The 15,212-nt window shown below is 51.9% G+C and overlaps 1 protein-coding gene across 1 annotated transcript; it reads left to right on the top strand.

Moving 5' to 3' along the window:
- The first annotated feature begins 1,469 nt into the window (after positions 1-1,469).
- On the top strand, positions 1,470-14,128 carry ART1 (ADP-ribosyltransferase 1). Its single transcript, XM_056116207.1, has 5 exons — positions 1,470-1,530; positions 9,660-9,780; positions 10,180-10,960; positions 12,430-12,471; positions 13,511-14,128. Exons 2-5 carry the CDS (start codon positions 9,715-9,717, stop codon positions 13,606-13,608), a joined length of 987 nt encoding a protein of 328 aa, XP_055972182.1. The 5' UTR covers positions 1,470-1,530; positions 9,660-9,714; the 3' UTR covers positions 13,609-14,128.
- Positions 14,129-15,212: the final 1,084 nt, after the last annotated feature.

The following is a 15,212-nucleotide window of genomic DNA, read 5'->3' as shown; positions in this document are numbered from 1 at the left end:
GGGTTGGACCAAAGGCTGAGCAACAGTCTCAGCTCCTGGGGAGCGGGGTCATGGGGGAGAGCGGGGTTTGGTGCACCCCGCCCTTCCCCAGACCCCAGCGTCCCCGTGTTCATAACCCCGGGCCTGTGCCCCTCCTGCATGCGCTCTATAAATAGCCTGGCGCTGAGTTTTGGACGCCCCAAGGAGGTCATGGGAGAGGGGGCAGCTGCGGGATCATGAGTGGCTCTGGGAAGAGCTTTCTTAGAGCGGCAGGTTTCACCCCCCCCCCAAGTGGCTTGAAAAGTTGGGGGTCCTGGATGTTCCCATTTAACAGGCTGCCGACTGGCGCTGGGCTGCCATAAGAGGTTATACTTTACCCCAAGGCCTCCCTCTGGGTCTGGCTCCTTCATTTAGCTCCTCTCTGCCATCCTTTTCCCAACTCTGCTTCTCCAAAGAGGCTTCCTGGCTATCAAAAGGAAGGCAGAACAATAGTACAGCAGGTAGGGCACTTGCCCTGCTCAGTGGCCAACCTGGGTTGCATCCCCAGCATTCCATATGGTCCCCCAAGCCCAGCAAGAGTGACCCCTAAGCATGAAGTGCTCCCATATATATAATATATATACTATAATATATATATATATATATATATATATATATATATATATATATACACAAAACAACTCAGGGGTCTGACTTGAAGAAGCCTGGGAAGAAGGTGGAAGAGAGGAGCCTGTACCAACGTGGATTCGATCCCCAGCATCCCATATAGTCCCCTAAACACCACCAGGAGAGATTCCTGACTGCAAAGCCAAGAGTAAACTGTGAACACTGCCGGGTATCACCCCAAAACAACAATAAAAGGTGGATAGAGTGATGTCTCCCCATACTAGGATGGTAACTGGCAAATTCTTTTTATTGCTGGTTTTTTGTTTGTTTCGCAGGGGCAGGGGCACGAATACCTATGCCCTGCCAGCGATTGGAGTGGGGTCTCCTGTGGGCAAAGCACACACTCAGCCTGTCGAGGCAAACAACTCAAGACAAGTTCTTTTGCCCCTTCTAAGGAGACTGGCCACCCCATTTTCTCCTAGATTAGAAAATCAGGAGTCACCCCCTCTGGATAGGATAAAAAAAACTGACTCATAAAATTGTGGAAAATAGCATCCCATACGAATCTCAGTGGCCTCTTGCACACACCTGCTGGAGCAGAAAAAGATGTCTGGGGCACCTGGGCCTTTGGTTGACCGTCACCTGGTCATAGCTTTGCCCTCTCTCCACTCTCTGACTTGGGAAATGGTTTCTGCCATCCCAAGGCCTGGAACCCTAAGAGAGTTCCCAAGAGATGAAAGGAAACTCGGGGATCTCCTCTTTATGAGAGGAGAACTGGCCTGGGGCTGGCTGGACAGAAGCTGGCGTCCTGACCCAGAGGGGACTTCCAGAAATAGATGGGGGAGTGTCACATTTCCCAGCAGCTGTGGGGTGCCGGTATAAAGGAGAAATCTGCCCTCCATGCCCAGAGGCCCTCAGGAGATCTACGTCCTCCCCAGCGAACAGGTAAGGGTCCCCTCATCCCCCGTCTGGGAGAGAAAGACCCTTTGGAAAGGGAAAATTGGGAATATTCATAGTGGGGCTTTAGAAAACATTAGGGAAAGTCTCATGGACATTTTTATCTTTGCCCTTTCTAGCTGCTAAAGTCAAATACCACTGAGGGGGTCACTTAGAACAGCTTTCACATTTTACATTTGGGGGCGTTGGAAGTCCAAGGCGAGGGCGCCAGCAAGGGGTGGGAGATGCTTTGTGACTCACAGTGGCCACTTTCTCAGGGTCCTCACGTAGAGGAAGGGGCTGGAGAGCTCTGGTGCGAGGGAGTCTTTTGGTTTAAAGTTTTGTCTTTGTGGTTGAACCATATCTGCCTCTTGGTGCTGGGTTTGGGGGCTGCTTTCTGCTGTGCTCGGGAGGACCATGTGGTGCTTGGAACTGAACTCAGGCCATATGCAACAAAGCATGCACTCTAGCCCTTTGAGAAATCATCTTGCTCCCTTGTTTAAATTTTTTAAATGGGCACCAGACAGATAGTACAACGGGTAGGGTACTTGCCTTGCACACAGCCAACTCAGGTTCAATCCCCATATGGTCCCCAAAGTCCTGCTAAGAGTGATTCCTGAACACAGAGCCAGGAATAAGCCCTGAGCACCCCAAAATAAACAAAATGTTTTTAGGGGACAAGGCCTGAAGGACATTTCTAGAGGTACTTGACTTCATGGGCCTGTGCTCAGGGTCCCAAGGCCACACCTGAGTGCTGCAGATTGTCACTTTAAATAACTATGTGGGGTCTCTTTTATGTAACTCTTCTGCCATTCATTCTCATGATCTCCTTAGTACTATCACTCCCACCCCGGACGCCACTTCTGACTCTCAGGCATTAGGATTTCAACATGAATTTGGTGGGGTATTGGGTAAGGCCATCAACATCAGCTCACAGCATCTTTAGATGAGGTTGCTCACAGCATCTCTAGAGAGGTTGGGGATCTTAGAGTAGTTTGGGGCCATCGGGAAATGTGGGGATCGAGGAGGAAGATAATTGGACTTGGAGGAGGGAAGACAAGAGCCCCAAGCAGAAGGAGAGGACAGAAAGGAATCTGGAAAGAGACTTCCCGATCCCTCCACTCCCTCAACTCCCATAGCCTCCCTGCCCACTCTCAATCCCCCCAACACTGATCACCAAAGTTACAATCTGCCTGCAAAGCAGTGATCTGCATTGTGACCTGCAACCACAAAAACTTCAAGGTTGTCAGCAGAGGCCCACCTGCGCCCAGCCTTGGGCTGAGCTCTGGAGACAGGGAATGAATGAATGCCTTAGACTGTTTTAATTTCTTTGTGTTGGCGGTGGTGCCAAGGTATGTATCAAACCCAGAGCTTCCCACAAGCAAGGCACATGCTCACTCCCTGAGCTATACCTCTGCCTGAAAGGGCTGTACTTGGCCCCTGCTCTCAAGGAACTCACAGGCCAGGAGGAGAGACGGCGCATAAGCAGCACAGCAAGACTGAAGTGTGGCAGCGGGAAGTGCATGGGGCTATTGGCATCCACAGCGTACAACTCTGAGCAGAGCCACATGGGAGGGAGCGAGCAGAGCCTCCCAGTGGTGGACCATGGGGACTTAAATGCCGGGGAGCTGCATGCAAAGTGTGTTCAGTGCTCAATGCTCAGTGCTCCTACATGCAAAGAGTGCTCAGTGCTCAATGCTCAGTCCTCTGAGTTGTCTTCTGCTCACTCCTTGGCTCAGAGACTTTTGTTTCACTTTTTTTCTTCCTCTGCATTTGCATCTTTCCCCTCATAATTTTCATTTTTGCATTTTTACATTTGAGGCATTTCTTTCCGTCAGTTTTGGGTCACAAGAGTCTTGGGTTTTTTCCTTTTAGGACAGCACCCCCTCACTCAAGACTTGTTTGGTTTGGGGGCTATACTGACGGTGCTCTGGAGTTATTCTGGCTCTGCACTTAGGGATCACTTCTGGCAGTGTTCAGGGAACTATATGGGATGTTAGGGATTAACCTTGGTCAGTTTGTGCAAGACCAAGACACTATCCATTGTACTATAGCTCTGACCCCAGGCCACAGAAGTCTTGAGCAGGTAAGAAAGAGGATAAGCTGTGCTTTAGAACCATGTAATTCTCCCTGCTCCCTGGAGAAGGCATTAGCAGGGGAGTCAGGTAGGGGAAGAGGGTGGTAGAGTAAAGGCACAGCAGGAGGTATCACTGTATCACTGTCATCCCATTGTTCATCGATTTACTGGAGCGGGCTCCAGTAACGTCTCCATTCGTCCCAGCCCTGAGATTTTAGCAGCCTCTCCTTTCTCATCTTTCCCAACGCTGCCATATTGGAGGCTCTTTCAGGGTCAGGGGAATGAGACTCAATCTTGTTACTGTTTTTGGCATATTGAATATGCCACTGGTAACTTGCCAGGCTCTGCCGTACAGCAGGAGGTATTAATATATAATATTTGATGAATTGCTGAATGGACCATGATACCCATAACTTTCTGAGGTGAACAGGTGATTTTGGGGATGGTATGTAAGACTCTTCCGACATCAAATTAATATGGCCTGGGCTAGAACAAGCCTCCCTCCCTAGACTAGATAAAGTCTAAAGAGGAATTAATGAGGCCAGAGCTATAGTACAGCAGGTAGGGTGTTTGCCTAGCACACGGCCAACCCTGATTCAATCCCCGGCACCCCATGTGGTCCGTCCCCTGAGCACCATCAGGAGTGATCCCCGAGCACAGAGTAAGCCCTTGGCACAACCAAGTGTGACCCCCAAAATGAATATATATTTTTAAAAAAGAGGACAAGATGTGCCCGCCCAAGCAGAGCCCCCAGCAGCCGCTTGCTCTTACAATCCAAAATCACTGCTATATGTATATAAATATATAAAATCTGGCTCGACCTTCTTAGGATGGAGCTCACCAAGATATAATCTGTTGAAAATTCTGGTATGCAAGCTTTGTGACTGAGATCTCCAGGCTTTCTCGGAGTCGGGATGGGCTACCTCCTCCCACTTCCTAATACTCATGGAAGCACTGGCAATCACCCCCACGAACCAACTCCAGAGCCACCGTGTAAGCTCTACTACCGGTTGCTTCAGAGAACCATAAATTTTCAGGTTTCTTTTTGCTTTTTTTGGGGGGGTCACACCCGGCGATGCTCAGGGGTTACTCCTGGCTCATGCACTTAGGACTTGCTCCAGGCAGTGCTCGGAGGACCATATGGGATGCTGGGAATCGAATTGAATCTGGATTGGCCATGTGCAAGGCAAATGCCCTACCCGCTGTGCTATTGCTCCAGCCCCCAGAACTATAAATAAATTTCCAAAGAGATCAAAAGCCACTGTTAATCTCAGACCCACTCACGGATGAACAGACTGGGGTAAATTGGAGGGGGGCGGGTTGGCCTGGGGCCCACCCAAACAGAGACCCTGGCAGCTGCTTTCTTTCACAATCCAAAATCACTGCTATACCCCCGGCCTAACTCTACTGTTTTAGGACGGACCTCACCAAGATATAATCTGCTGAAAATTCTGGTATGCGGGTTTTTTACTGAAATCTCCAGGCTTTCTCTTGGTCAGATTGGGCTACCTTCACCCATCTCAATGTACTTCTGGAAGCCTGGAAAGTCACATCCACACCCCAAAGCTGCCACCCAATTGAAAAGTTACTCTAGCCTTACCATCCTTATAAAAATACTGAGTGCCCTGAACAAACACCATGACCTCTTAGCACCTATCTTGAAATGCACAAAAGGAAAAGGAGAGAGACAGAATAAGAAGGAAAGTGCCTCCCACTGAGGGAGGCTGGGGATGGGGTTGGAGGTTGGGGGTGTTGTGGAATGGTGGTGGGGAAACGGGGGACATTGGTGGTGGGAAATGTGCACTGGTAGAGGGATGGTAGCTGGATCATTGTATGACGAAACCCAATTATGAACAGCCTTGTAATGGTCTATCTCACGGATATCCAATTTAAAATTTTTTTTAAAAAGTAATGTGGAGGTCATGCCCAATTCAATCAGTTTCATCAATGGCTGAATAATTACCATTACTCCTACACTTAAAAAAAAGAGGGGCTGGAGCGATAGCACAGTGGGTAGGGCGTCTGCCTTGCATGCTACCGATCTGGGTTCGATTCCCAGCATCCCATATGGTCCCCTGAGCACCTCCGGAAGTAATTCCTGAGTGCAGATAGGAGTAACCCCTGTGCATCACCAGGTATGACCCAAAAAGCAAAAAAGAAAAATAGAGAGAGAGAGAGAGAGGGAGGGAGAGAAGAAAGAGAGAGAGAGAGAGAGACAGGGCCAGAGCGATCAGTGATAGCACAGTGGGTGGCAGGGCACTTACCTTGCATGCCGCCTACCTCAGTTTTCTCCCTGACATCCCACCATCCCACATAGTTCTTCCAAGCACTGCCAAGAGTAATTCCCATGTGCAGAGTCAGGAGTAACTTGGTTTAAAAAAAAAAAGAAAGAGAGAGAGAGAGAGAGAGAGAGAGAGAGAGAGAGAGAGAGAGAGAGAGAGATGACAAGGACTCCAGAGTATCTCAAAAACTCACAACACAGGGCCAGAAAAAATGAAGAGCCTGAGAAGGGGGAGGCAGCTCAAGGGGTCTGCACACGTGCCTGGCCTGCTGTATTATCTCTCTGGCCCCCATTTATTATGAGCAAGATGTGCGGGACTGTGAGTTCAAACTATGGGTGCATGACGCATGCGTTCAATGGTAGAGAACTATTCCCCTAGCCAGCCGACAGCCAGATGAAGTGAAGTAGCAGGGAGGGAGCAGCAGGGCCCCAGGCTGGTTGTTAATCAGTCACCATTTATTTCTTCCCTACTTCTCTCTTACAGCATAGTTATATGGAAATCAGAAATCGTGGAGGATGGGGTATACATAGGTGGGGTTGAATATTATCATAACAATAAGCAGATATAAAGCCCCTCCTTTTTAAAAATTTTTTTTATTAGTGAAACACCATGAGGTACAGTTGTAGATTTACAATTTTTTGTGCTTGGGTTTGATTATACAGTGATCAGATACCCATCCCTCCACCAGTGCCCATTTTCCACCACCATGGATGATATCCCCCCCACCCCCATCCCCCCCATCCCCCCCTGCCTCTGTGGCAGGGCAATCCCCTGTGTTCTCTCTCTTCTTTTGGGTGTTGTGGTCTGCAAAAGAGGCATTGAGTGGCAAACATGTTCAGTCCATAGTCTACTTTCGACATGCATCTCCCCTCCTGGGAGGATCCTCCAAACACCCTTTATTTGGTGTTCCCTTCTCTATCTGAGCTGCCCTTTCCTCTAGAATGCCCGACTGGCCACTAAGCTATGGAGTAATCCTCCTGGTGCTGATCTCAGCTATTCTTGGGTATTAATCTCATATTTTGTTACTTTAGATCCCCCAGATGAATGCAATCTTTCTATGTCTATCCCTCTCTTTCTGACTCATTTCGCTTAGCATGATACTTTCCATGTTGTACCACTTGTATGTAAATTTCATGACTTCATCTTTTCTAACAGCTACATAGTACTCCATTGTGTAGATGTACCAAAGTTTCTTTAACCAGTCATCTGTTCTTGGGCATTCAGGTTTCTTCCAGTTTCTGAAAGCCCCTCCTTTTAGGGAAGTTCTTCTAAGATATTAACTTAGGGACAAAGTCTTATCTGGGGATTCAGCACTCTAGATTACTAGGAGATCCACTCAAGTGTCAGATTCCATAAGGGCGTATTGCTTTCTCCTTTCCTTAGTAATCCATTTAGACAATCATTAAATGTGCTTCTTACTAATATATCTAGTCATTTTGTATGAACACAGTAAGAGATATATTAAGTTTTAAGCTTAATTCAACCTTTAAGGTTGACTTCCTGGGGACATCTCGGTATATATTCCAGACTACAGTCCTCAGGCCAGGTTACTCTTTCCTAACCCCAGCAGGGTCCTTATTCAGTTATTTCTGTTGGGGTCATGACAGAGTTAGGGTTTGTTCCATGATCGCACTCTTAACTTATTATACTTCTTATGGTGCTTAGCTTGTCCCTTTTTAGTGCAGGGTAGATTACTGCTTTCCCTGAGTCCATCCTTGTCCATTGCTGGGACCGTACTTTTGGGGGTGTTAGGAAGAATAACAATTACTTCACTAAGTAATAATTCCCCTGACCCTGAAAGAGCCCCCAATCATTGGGAAAGACAAGTAAGCAGAGGCTGCTAGATCTGAGTGTTGGGGTAAAATCCCAAATAATAATGGTGGGTCTGGTGTCAAAATATTGAATGTAATCAAAGTGGAGAGAGAGTAACGTAGAAATCATCTGCATCACAGGTAGGGGGAGGGTGTGGGATGGGGTTATACTGGGGTTTTTGGTGGTGGAGAATGGGCACAGGTGAAGGAACGGGTGTTTCATCATTGTATGACCAAGACTTAAACCCGAAAGCTTTGTAACTGCTCTCACGGTGATTCAATAAATAAATTTATCACCGTCACTGTCTGTCACTATCCTTCTGTTGTTCATCAATTCGCTCGAGCGGGCCCAGTAATGTCTCCATTGTGACACTTGTTACTGTGTTTGGCATATCGAATACATCACAGGTAGCTTGCCAGGCTTTACCGTGCAGGCGAGATACTCTTGGTAGCTTGCCGGGCTCTCTGAGAGGGGTGGAGGAATCGAACCTGGGTCAGCCAGATTGTCTGCGTGCAAGGCAAACACCCTACCTGCTGTGCTATCACTCCAACCCAAATAAATTTATAAGAAGAAAAAAAAGTAAGGTGGAGTTTATGCCCAATACAATCAGCCTAATCAATGGCTGAATAAATAGTAATACTCCTACATTTTAAAAAAATAAAAGGAGAGGCTGCTAAAATCTCAGGGCTGGGACGAATGGAGACATTACTGGTGCCCACTCGAGTAAATCGATGAACAATGGGATGACAGTGACAATGACAGGAAGAAAGGGCAACTAAGGCTTAAGCCAAGTAAATATGATGGATGTCCAAGAGTAAATATTTTTCAGAGTTGATTAACTTCCATGCTACAAAAGAATCGCATCAACTGTCTTCTTGTATCTATACAAAAAGGACATTGCTAAGCCATGCAAAGGACATAGAGGAAAGAGAAAAGCAATATCGGATTATTAGTGCCTGATGGAATTGGGTGTACCTTGGGAGCACTGTGGTGGGAGTAACTCAGTAAACCTAAGCTCCCTCTGGGAGGTGCAAGGACAAACTAATGTTATCCAACATGGGACAAGGGTCCAGAATGATAGTACAGCAGGTAAGGTGCTTGCCTTACATGTGGCCGACCCAGGTTCAATCCTGGGCATCCCATATGGTCTCCCCAGCACCTCCAGGAGTGATCCCTGAGTGCAGAGCCAGGAGTAACCCCTGAACATTGCCAATGTGTGACCCAAAACGGGAAAAGAAAAAGATGTGTGAGACGTGGAAGGGAGGCCATCAACATATTTTCTAAGGGGAAAGGTCACAGAATATATTTAGGTAAGTATGTTCCATTCCTCTTTTTTGAAAAAAAAAATGAGTAAGTCTGAATACCAAAACCCATGTAAGTATATCTAAAGACTGCAAAATCTGTACATGCACAGTCCTGAAGGCTGCCCCTTTACTGTAGGGTTCGAGAGCAAATAGAAGAGGAGGAAATAAAGCGAGGGTCGGGCATAACTCAACAGGATGAGCACACACTTTGCGTGCCTTTTGATCCCTGGCACTGCAAAACCAAAAGGAAAGACCAAAAGAAGAAAGTGAACTTGGCTCTGTGATTTATTCCTAAAATTATTCGTGCATTTTTTTTTACAAACATGTATTACTTTGTAAGAAAGCAAAAGAGAAAATTTAAAAAACATAGCCCTGACTCAGACACTGTTATCCCTCTCCGAGCCACCTCAGACCCTCGGTGTGCCCGTCCAGAGGAGGTGCGGGTTCTCTGCCTCCCTGAGTGCCTGAGTGAAGCCTGGTTCACTCCTGCTCACTTGTCACCTCCTCCAGGAAGTCGCCTATGTTCTTGCCAGCCAGAAGGGGCCTAACTCGGTCTTCTGAACCTCTGTCTGTGCCAAGCTCTGGGGGTGGCACAGATGCAGCTTTACGACCCTTTGCCTAAGGTTTGTTAAGCCGTACAAATGAACTCCCCCGTTTTTCCAGATGAGGAAACAGAGACCCAAAGAGAGACGGTAACTTGCCCAGGGTCGCCTTCACCATGAAGACTCCTCCAGCCGCCCTGTCTCTGCTCCTTGTGTCCATGGGCCTCCTGACCACATGCCAGGTAAGGGCACAGCCGGGGGGTCCTCACCAGCAGAGAGCTGAAAGGGGAGCTACACCTGCCTTCAGAAGGAGGAGCAGGGGGAGGGGAGATTGCTTGATGCTTCCCTTGGGCATTGTTCAGGCTGAGGGAACAGCCTTGGACCCCAGCCTAGGGGTCTGCACTGCCCTGCCATTGGGGTGTGTCTGGGTCTGAGGATGTACCTCAGTATATCAGGGGCATGCTGGGTGCTCAGCCCCTACCTGGCTGTGCTCAGGGGTCCTAGAGGGTTTGAGGGACCATAGGAGGTGGTGGGCATCCAACCCAGGTCAGCGCATGCCAGGCCAGCGTCCTCCCCCCTGGACTTTGTCCCACTCGGCCCTGAGCCCACCCTTTTGGTCCTTGTCGTTCCCTCTCCCTCAGGGCCAGGGCCATCCCCTGGCCATACGAGACCTCTTCTCCAAAGAGACGCCGCTGGACATGGCCCCGGCCTCCTTTGATGACCAGTACTCCGGCTGCATGGCGGCAATGCGGGCGGCGCTCCCCGACCTCAACCGCACCGAGTTCCTGGCCAACAAAGTGTACGCGGACAGCTGGGCGCTGGCCAGCAGCCAGTGGCAGGAGCGCCGGGCCTGGGGACCCGAGTGGGGCCTCAGCACCACGCGGCCGCCCCCACCGCCCCCCGGCTTCCGGGACGAACACGGGGTGGCCCTCCTGGCCTACACTGCCAACAGCCCACTGCACAAGGCGTTCAACACGGCCGTGCGCGAGGCTGGCCGCTCCCGCACCCACTACCTCCACCACTTCCCCTTCAAGACCCTCCACTTCCTGCTGACCGAGGCCCTGCAGCTGCTGGCCAGAGGCCAGCGCACACCGCAGTGCCGCCAGGTGTTCCGGGGGGTCCACGGCCTGCGCTTCCGGCCCGAGGGGCCCGGGGCCACTGTCAGGCTGGGGGGCTTTGCCTCTGCGTCTCTGCAGAACGTGGCCGCCCAGCAGTTTGGGGAGGACACCTTCTTCGGCATCTGGACCTGCCTCGGGGCGCCTATCCGGGGCTACTCCTTCTTTCCTGGGGAGGAGGAGGTGCTCATCCCCCCCTTCGAGACCTTCCAGGTGATCAACGCCAGCAGGCCAGCCCAGGGCCCTGCCCGCATCTACCTCCGGGCGCTGGGCCAGCGCAGCACCTACAACTGCGAGTACATCAGAGGTGAGCAGTCTACGCATGCTCGAGGCACCGGGGATCACCCACCCCTGCACCACCGGCTGTGGCCCTGGTCTCAGCAGCAGCAGCAGCAGAGCCTCGCTACATCTCCCCTGGGTCATGGGGGTTCCCCAGAGCACTGCTTGGTAGTCCCCCCAAGATAAGTGAGCTGGGCACCTTGTTCCAGGACAGCACTGTGCAGAAGGGGGGGCTCCCTCATGCCCTGGGCTCTGACACTACAAACAAAAAGCCAACAGTGTGACAGGTGGCCCCACACTCAGCCTCCTGGAGCAGGTAAGGGTGTGAAGTGAAAGTCTGGCACCCCCGCTGAGACCTTGGGCTTCACTGGGCATCACCTCACTGCTGCACACACGTCATGGTGAACCTGATCACCCCATGACAACAGTGCGGAGAAACTATTTTCCGGTATTCCTGCTCCCTCCATCCAAAGGGGGTGCCCCATATTCCCAGGTGGAATGCTTCTGTCCCTGGAACTATCTGAGCCGGGGATGGGGTGGGGTTCCGAGAGGGTTTGCTTGGTCACGGTGCCAGCCGGACTTTCTCCCCCTGAGAAGCTGGGAGGAACCACTCTCGAGCCTCAGTACAAGCACCCAGATTGCCAGAGCCACAAAGGAGTATTCGTGCAGACTCCGGTGCTGTTGGGGAGGCTGTGCAGGTGGCCTGGGCAGGAGGCAGCTGAGTGCTGCACCCCTACATTCCTGCTGAGACTAGAGCAGGTGGTGATGCTGTTCCTGTGCATCCTAGGGCCACCCGGAGCAGAAGTCAAGGGAACAGGGGTCAATTGGAATTGGTTTGTTGGGCGTTTTTGATTTTGTTTGGGGGCCACACTCGGCAGTGCTCAGGGATGACTCCTGACTCTGCACTCAGGGAACCATATAGGATGCTGAAAAGTGAATCCAGGTTGGATGTGGGCAAGGCGAGCTCCCTACCGCCTGTTCTGTTTCTCCAGCCCCTGGGACTCGTAAGCTCAGAAGGAGCTGCAGCTGGCAGCGTGATGCCCAGGGACTTTCCCCCTCCCCCCCACCCCCGGCCCACACCAGCTCCTCAGCGCCAGGCTGTAGGCAAGCTGGGGGCCGGGTCTATGCTGGGAAAGGGCCCAGGCAGCTTTAGACCCCGCTTCAGACAGCAGCAGGGGCTGGAGGGAGATGAGGAAGTCGAAGGAAAAACCTGACCGGGCCCCTCCTTGGCTGGGACCAGGCTGGGAAGAGGGATGCGGTGAGGCAGGAGGAAAGCTATAGGCAGACTGAAGAGCGGCCAGATGGGGCCTGGCTGGGTTCTTGGGGCCACTCACGGGTTGGGTCAGAACAAGGGGAGGGTGGTCCCAGCAAAGAAAAGGAGAATGAGGAGAAAACGCAGCAATTTACCCTAGATTAAGGGCACAGGCCACAGAGCTCTGAGGGTCCTTCCTGTCCTGAGGCCACTGAAGTCCTGACTCTCCCATTTCTCCCCCGCAGACAAGCAGTGCAAGTCCGGGCCCTGCCATCTGGGTGACTCAGGTAACTGGGGAGCCTTGGGGGTGAGCGGGCTACCCTGGGATTGGGCCCCTACTTGGTTATTGTTCATAAAAAAACAAACTTTTTTTTCTTTTTCGGTCACACCCAGCAATGCACAGGAGTTACTCCTGGCTATGCACTCTGGAATTACTCCTGGCGGTGCTCAGGGGAACATATGGGATGCTGGGAATTGAACCCGGGTTGGTCGCTTGCAAGGCAAACGCCCTACCTGCTGTGCTATCACTCCAGCCCCAATCATCCTAATTTTAGAGTCAAATGAGAAGCCAGAGAGACGGGGCAGTGATCATGCTTTGCACACAGTACAGGCTCAATCCCTGGTACTGACTACACGCTCCCCAGGGCAATGCCGAGAGCAATCCTCAGGTTCGATGCTCAGCCCCTGATGCTGCTCAGGGCTGGAGCAGTGACTAAGCACCATCAAGGCCAAACTAAAGTGACACCCATAGACAGAAGTGACTTGCTCAAGGTCCCAAGTTGACAGAGATGGTGGCAGAGTCAGGACCAAAACCTCCCACCTGGCTTATGTTCTGAAATAGAATTTGAGCCTGGGAAAGTTTGGGGTTTGCCCTTGATCCACCAGCATGTCTCTGACCAGGGTTTACACAGGAAAACAAAGACCAGCACCATGAAATCCCATTCGGACCCCCCCCCCACTCCCTCCCCCTGCTTCAGCTCACCCTGCAGCGTCCCAGGAGGTGGGACTGGACCTGCTGGCCTCGGGAGGCGTCTGCATCTCTGTTTCCTTCCTCCCTCACTCCTGCTCTTTGTCTCCATCTGCTGTCACATATGTGTCCTGTGCCCACTCTATCCCAGCACTTCATTTCTGCCTATGCTTCACTTCACCCCTAAGAACATCAGTTTTCCCAGGGCTGGAGCCAAAGCACAGTGGATAAGGCACTTCCCTTGCACGCAGCAGACCTGGGTTCAATCTCCAGCACCCCATGTGGTCCTCCAGTGCCCATCAGGAGTGACCCCTGAGCCACACCCTCTCCCCCAAACAAGTTTCTCTGTCTTTCCACAGCCACGGGCCAGGGCCCCCTTCCCCTGCTCTGGTCACTCCTGCTGCTGCTCTGGTTCCTGGCATGGAGGGCGTTTCCAGATTGCCCAGGCCAGCTCTGACCCCTCAGCTGGAACAGCACCTGCTGTCTTCACTGGGCCCCGGGAGCCAGGATGCTGGCCATGTGTGTGCTGAGTGCCAGGTCCATGCCACTCCAGTCTCCAGGGATGCTGGGACCCTCAGGCAGTTGCTAGGCCTGCTGGTGGAGAAACAGGAGATTTGGGAATGCACTTTGGGGATGGAGTGTGATGGGGAGCAGGGTGGAGGGACCCCAAGACTGGCGGCAACTCTGTGGAGAGAAGATCTGAATTAAAGTGTGTGTGGTCTTTAGGGGGTAAGGGGGTGGGGGAGGAAATCACATGGCCATGGTGCCCCTCAGATGCATCTCACGTGCAGCTGGGGTGCTGCCCTCATTGCCAGGGACGTTGACCCTCACCTCTCCAAGCCTGCTGGGCTGGGGATGTCTCTGTGCCTCTCTGGGTCAAAGGCCCATGTCTGAGCCCCTGGTCAGTGGATGAGCTGCCTGAAGACGGTGCCTAAGGCACAGAGGCAGGGCCAGGGAATGTGAAACCCAGAAAAGGAAGTGTGGTGTGTGTGTGTGTGTGGGGGGGGGGGGGCAGGGATCAAACCCAGGGACTCACACACACAAGACATGTGTTCCTCAGCCGAGCCAAATCTCCAGCTCTCAGAAAAAATCTCATGGGGGCCAGAGAGGAAGTAGAAGGCATCAAGCCCTTGCACTGCATGCACCAACCCAGGTGGTCCCCTGAGCATCTCTGGGTGTAGCCCTGGAGGCTGCCCAAGCACTACCTGGATAGTTGGGGTGGTTCTTGGCACCAGAGTCTACACAGTGCCACCCTTGGACCTCACATTGAACAAATGGCCCGGCTGGCCGAGAATGAGCAGCTTTTTCCCCCGCTCCTCAAAATAAAAATCCTGCATTGCCCCTCCAATGGACACTTTTCAGCTCTCTGAATGCTGCAGTCAGGGGAGTGGAGCCCCCCAGACATGGCCGGCTGAAAGAAAGGGCTCAGGGTCCCCCCCAGGGCTCAGCCCCTTCCCAGCTCCGTGCTGTTTCTGTTCTGACCCATGACTCCTACACCTCCTGCCTCAGGAGACAAACCAGGGTCCCCAGTTTCTACAACCACGGGTCCCACAGGGAAGACAGGACACCAGGGAATCCGGACACGCTTTATTAGTAGGCAGGGCTTTGGCGCCTGCTTTACCATGACCATCTGCTCTGGAAAAGACCATGAACCCACTATCTTGGCTGTCCTCCTCTGAGCCCTGGGGTCAGGCAGGCGAGACCGCGACTTACATGGCCAGAGTCAAGAAGAACTGGGAACTCGGCCCTAGTTGCCTGTATCCCCCTCTCCCTCATCCAAGGTCAACACCAGCCCTCGAGGGCAGCACTTTGAACTTAAAAAAATAGATCATTGAAAGGTGGAGGGGATCAACAACATCAGGTTTGGGAGCCCCACATGACAGTGTTCGGGGCTACACCCAACAGTGCTGGGGATGGAGCCTGGGGGTCCCATGTGCAGAGCCTGTGCTCAGCCCGTGGAGCGCTGCCCCTGTCGAGAGACAGTCATTAGCAATGAGGGGTTTGGTGCACTTAGGGTGAGGGTACTTCCGGCACTCTGTGAAGTCAGCAGTGCTGATCCCG

Source organism: Sorex fumeus, unplaced genomic scaffold (assembly GCF_029834395.1).
Source record: "Sorex fumeus unplaced genomic scaffold, SorFum_2.1 ptg000030l, whole genome shotgun sequence".
Taxonomy (NCBI): Eukaryota; Metazoa; Chordata; class Mammalia; order Eulipotyphla; family Soricidae; genus Sorex; species Sorex fumeus.
This window is presented reverse-complemented; position numbering and strand designations above follow the sequence as displayed.

Excerpts from the sequence above, each read along its gene's own strand:
- ART1 (XM_056116207.1), top strand. The coding sequence starts at position 9,715 with ATGAAGACTCCTCCAGCCGCCCTGTCTCTGCTCCTTGTGTCCATGGGC. Across the intron at positions 9,781-10,179 it reads GCCTCCTGACCACATGCCAG|GGCCAGGGCCATCCCCTGGC; the intron begins GTAAGGGCACAG and ends CCTCTCCCTCAG. Across the intron at positions 12,472-13,510 it reads CTGCCATCTGGGTGACTCAG|CCACGGGCCAGGGCCCCCTT; the intron begins GTAACTGGGGAG and ends GTCTTTCCACAG.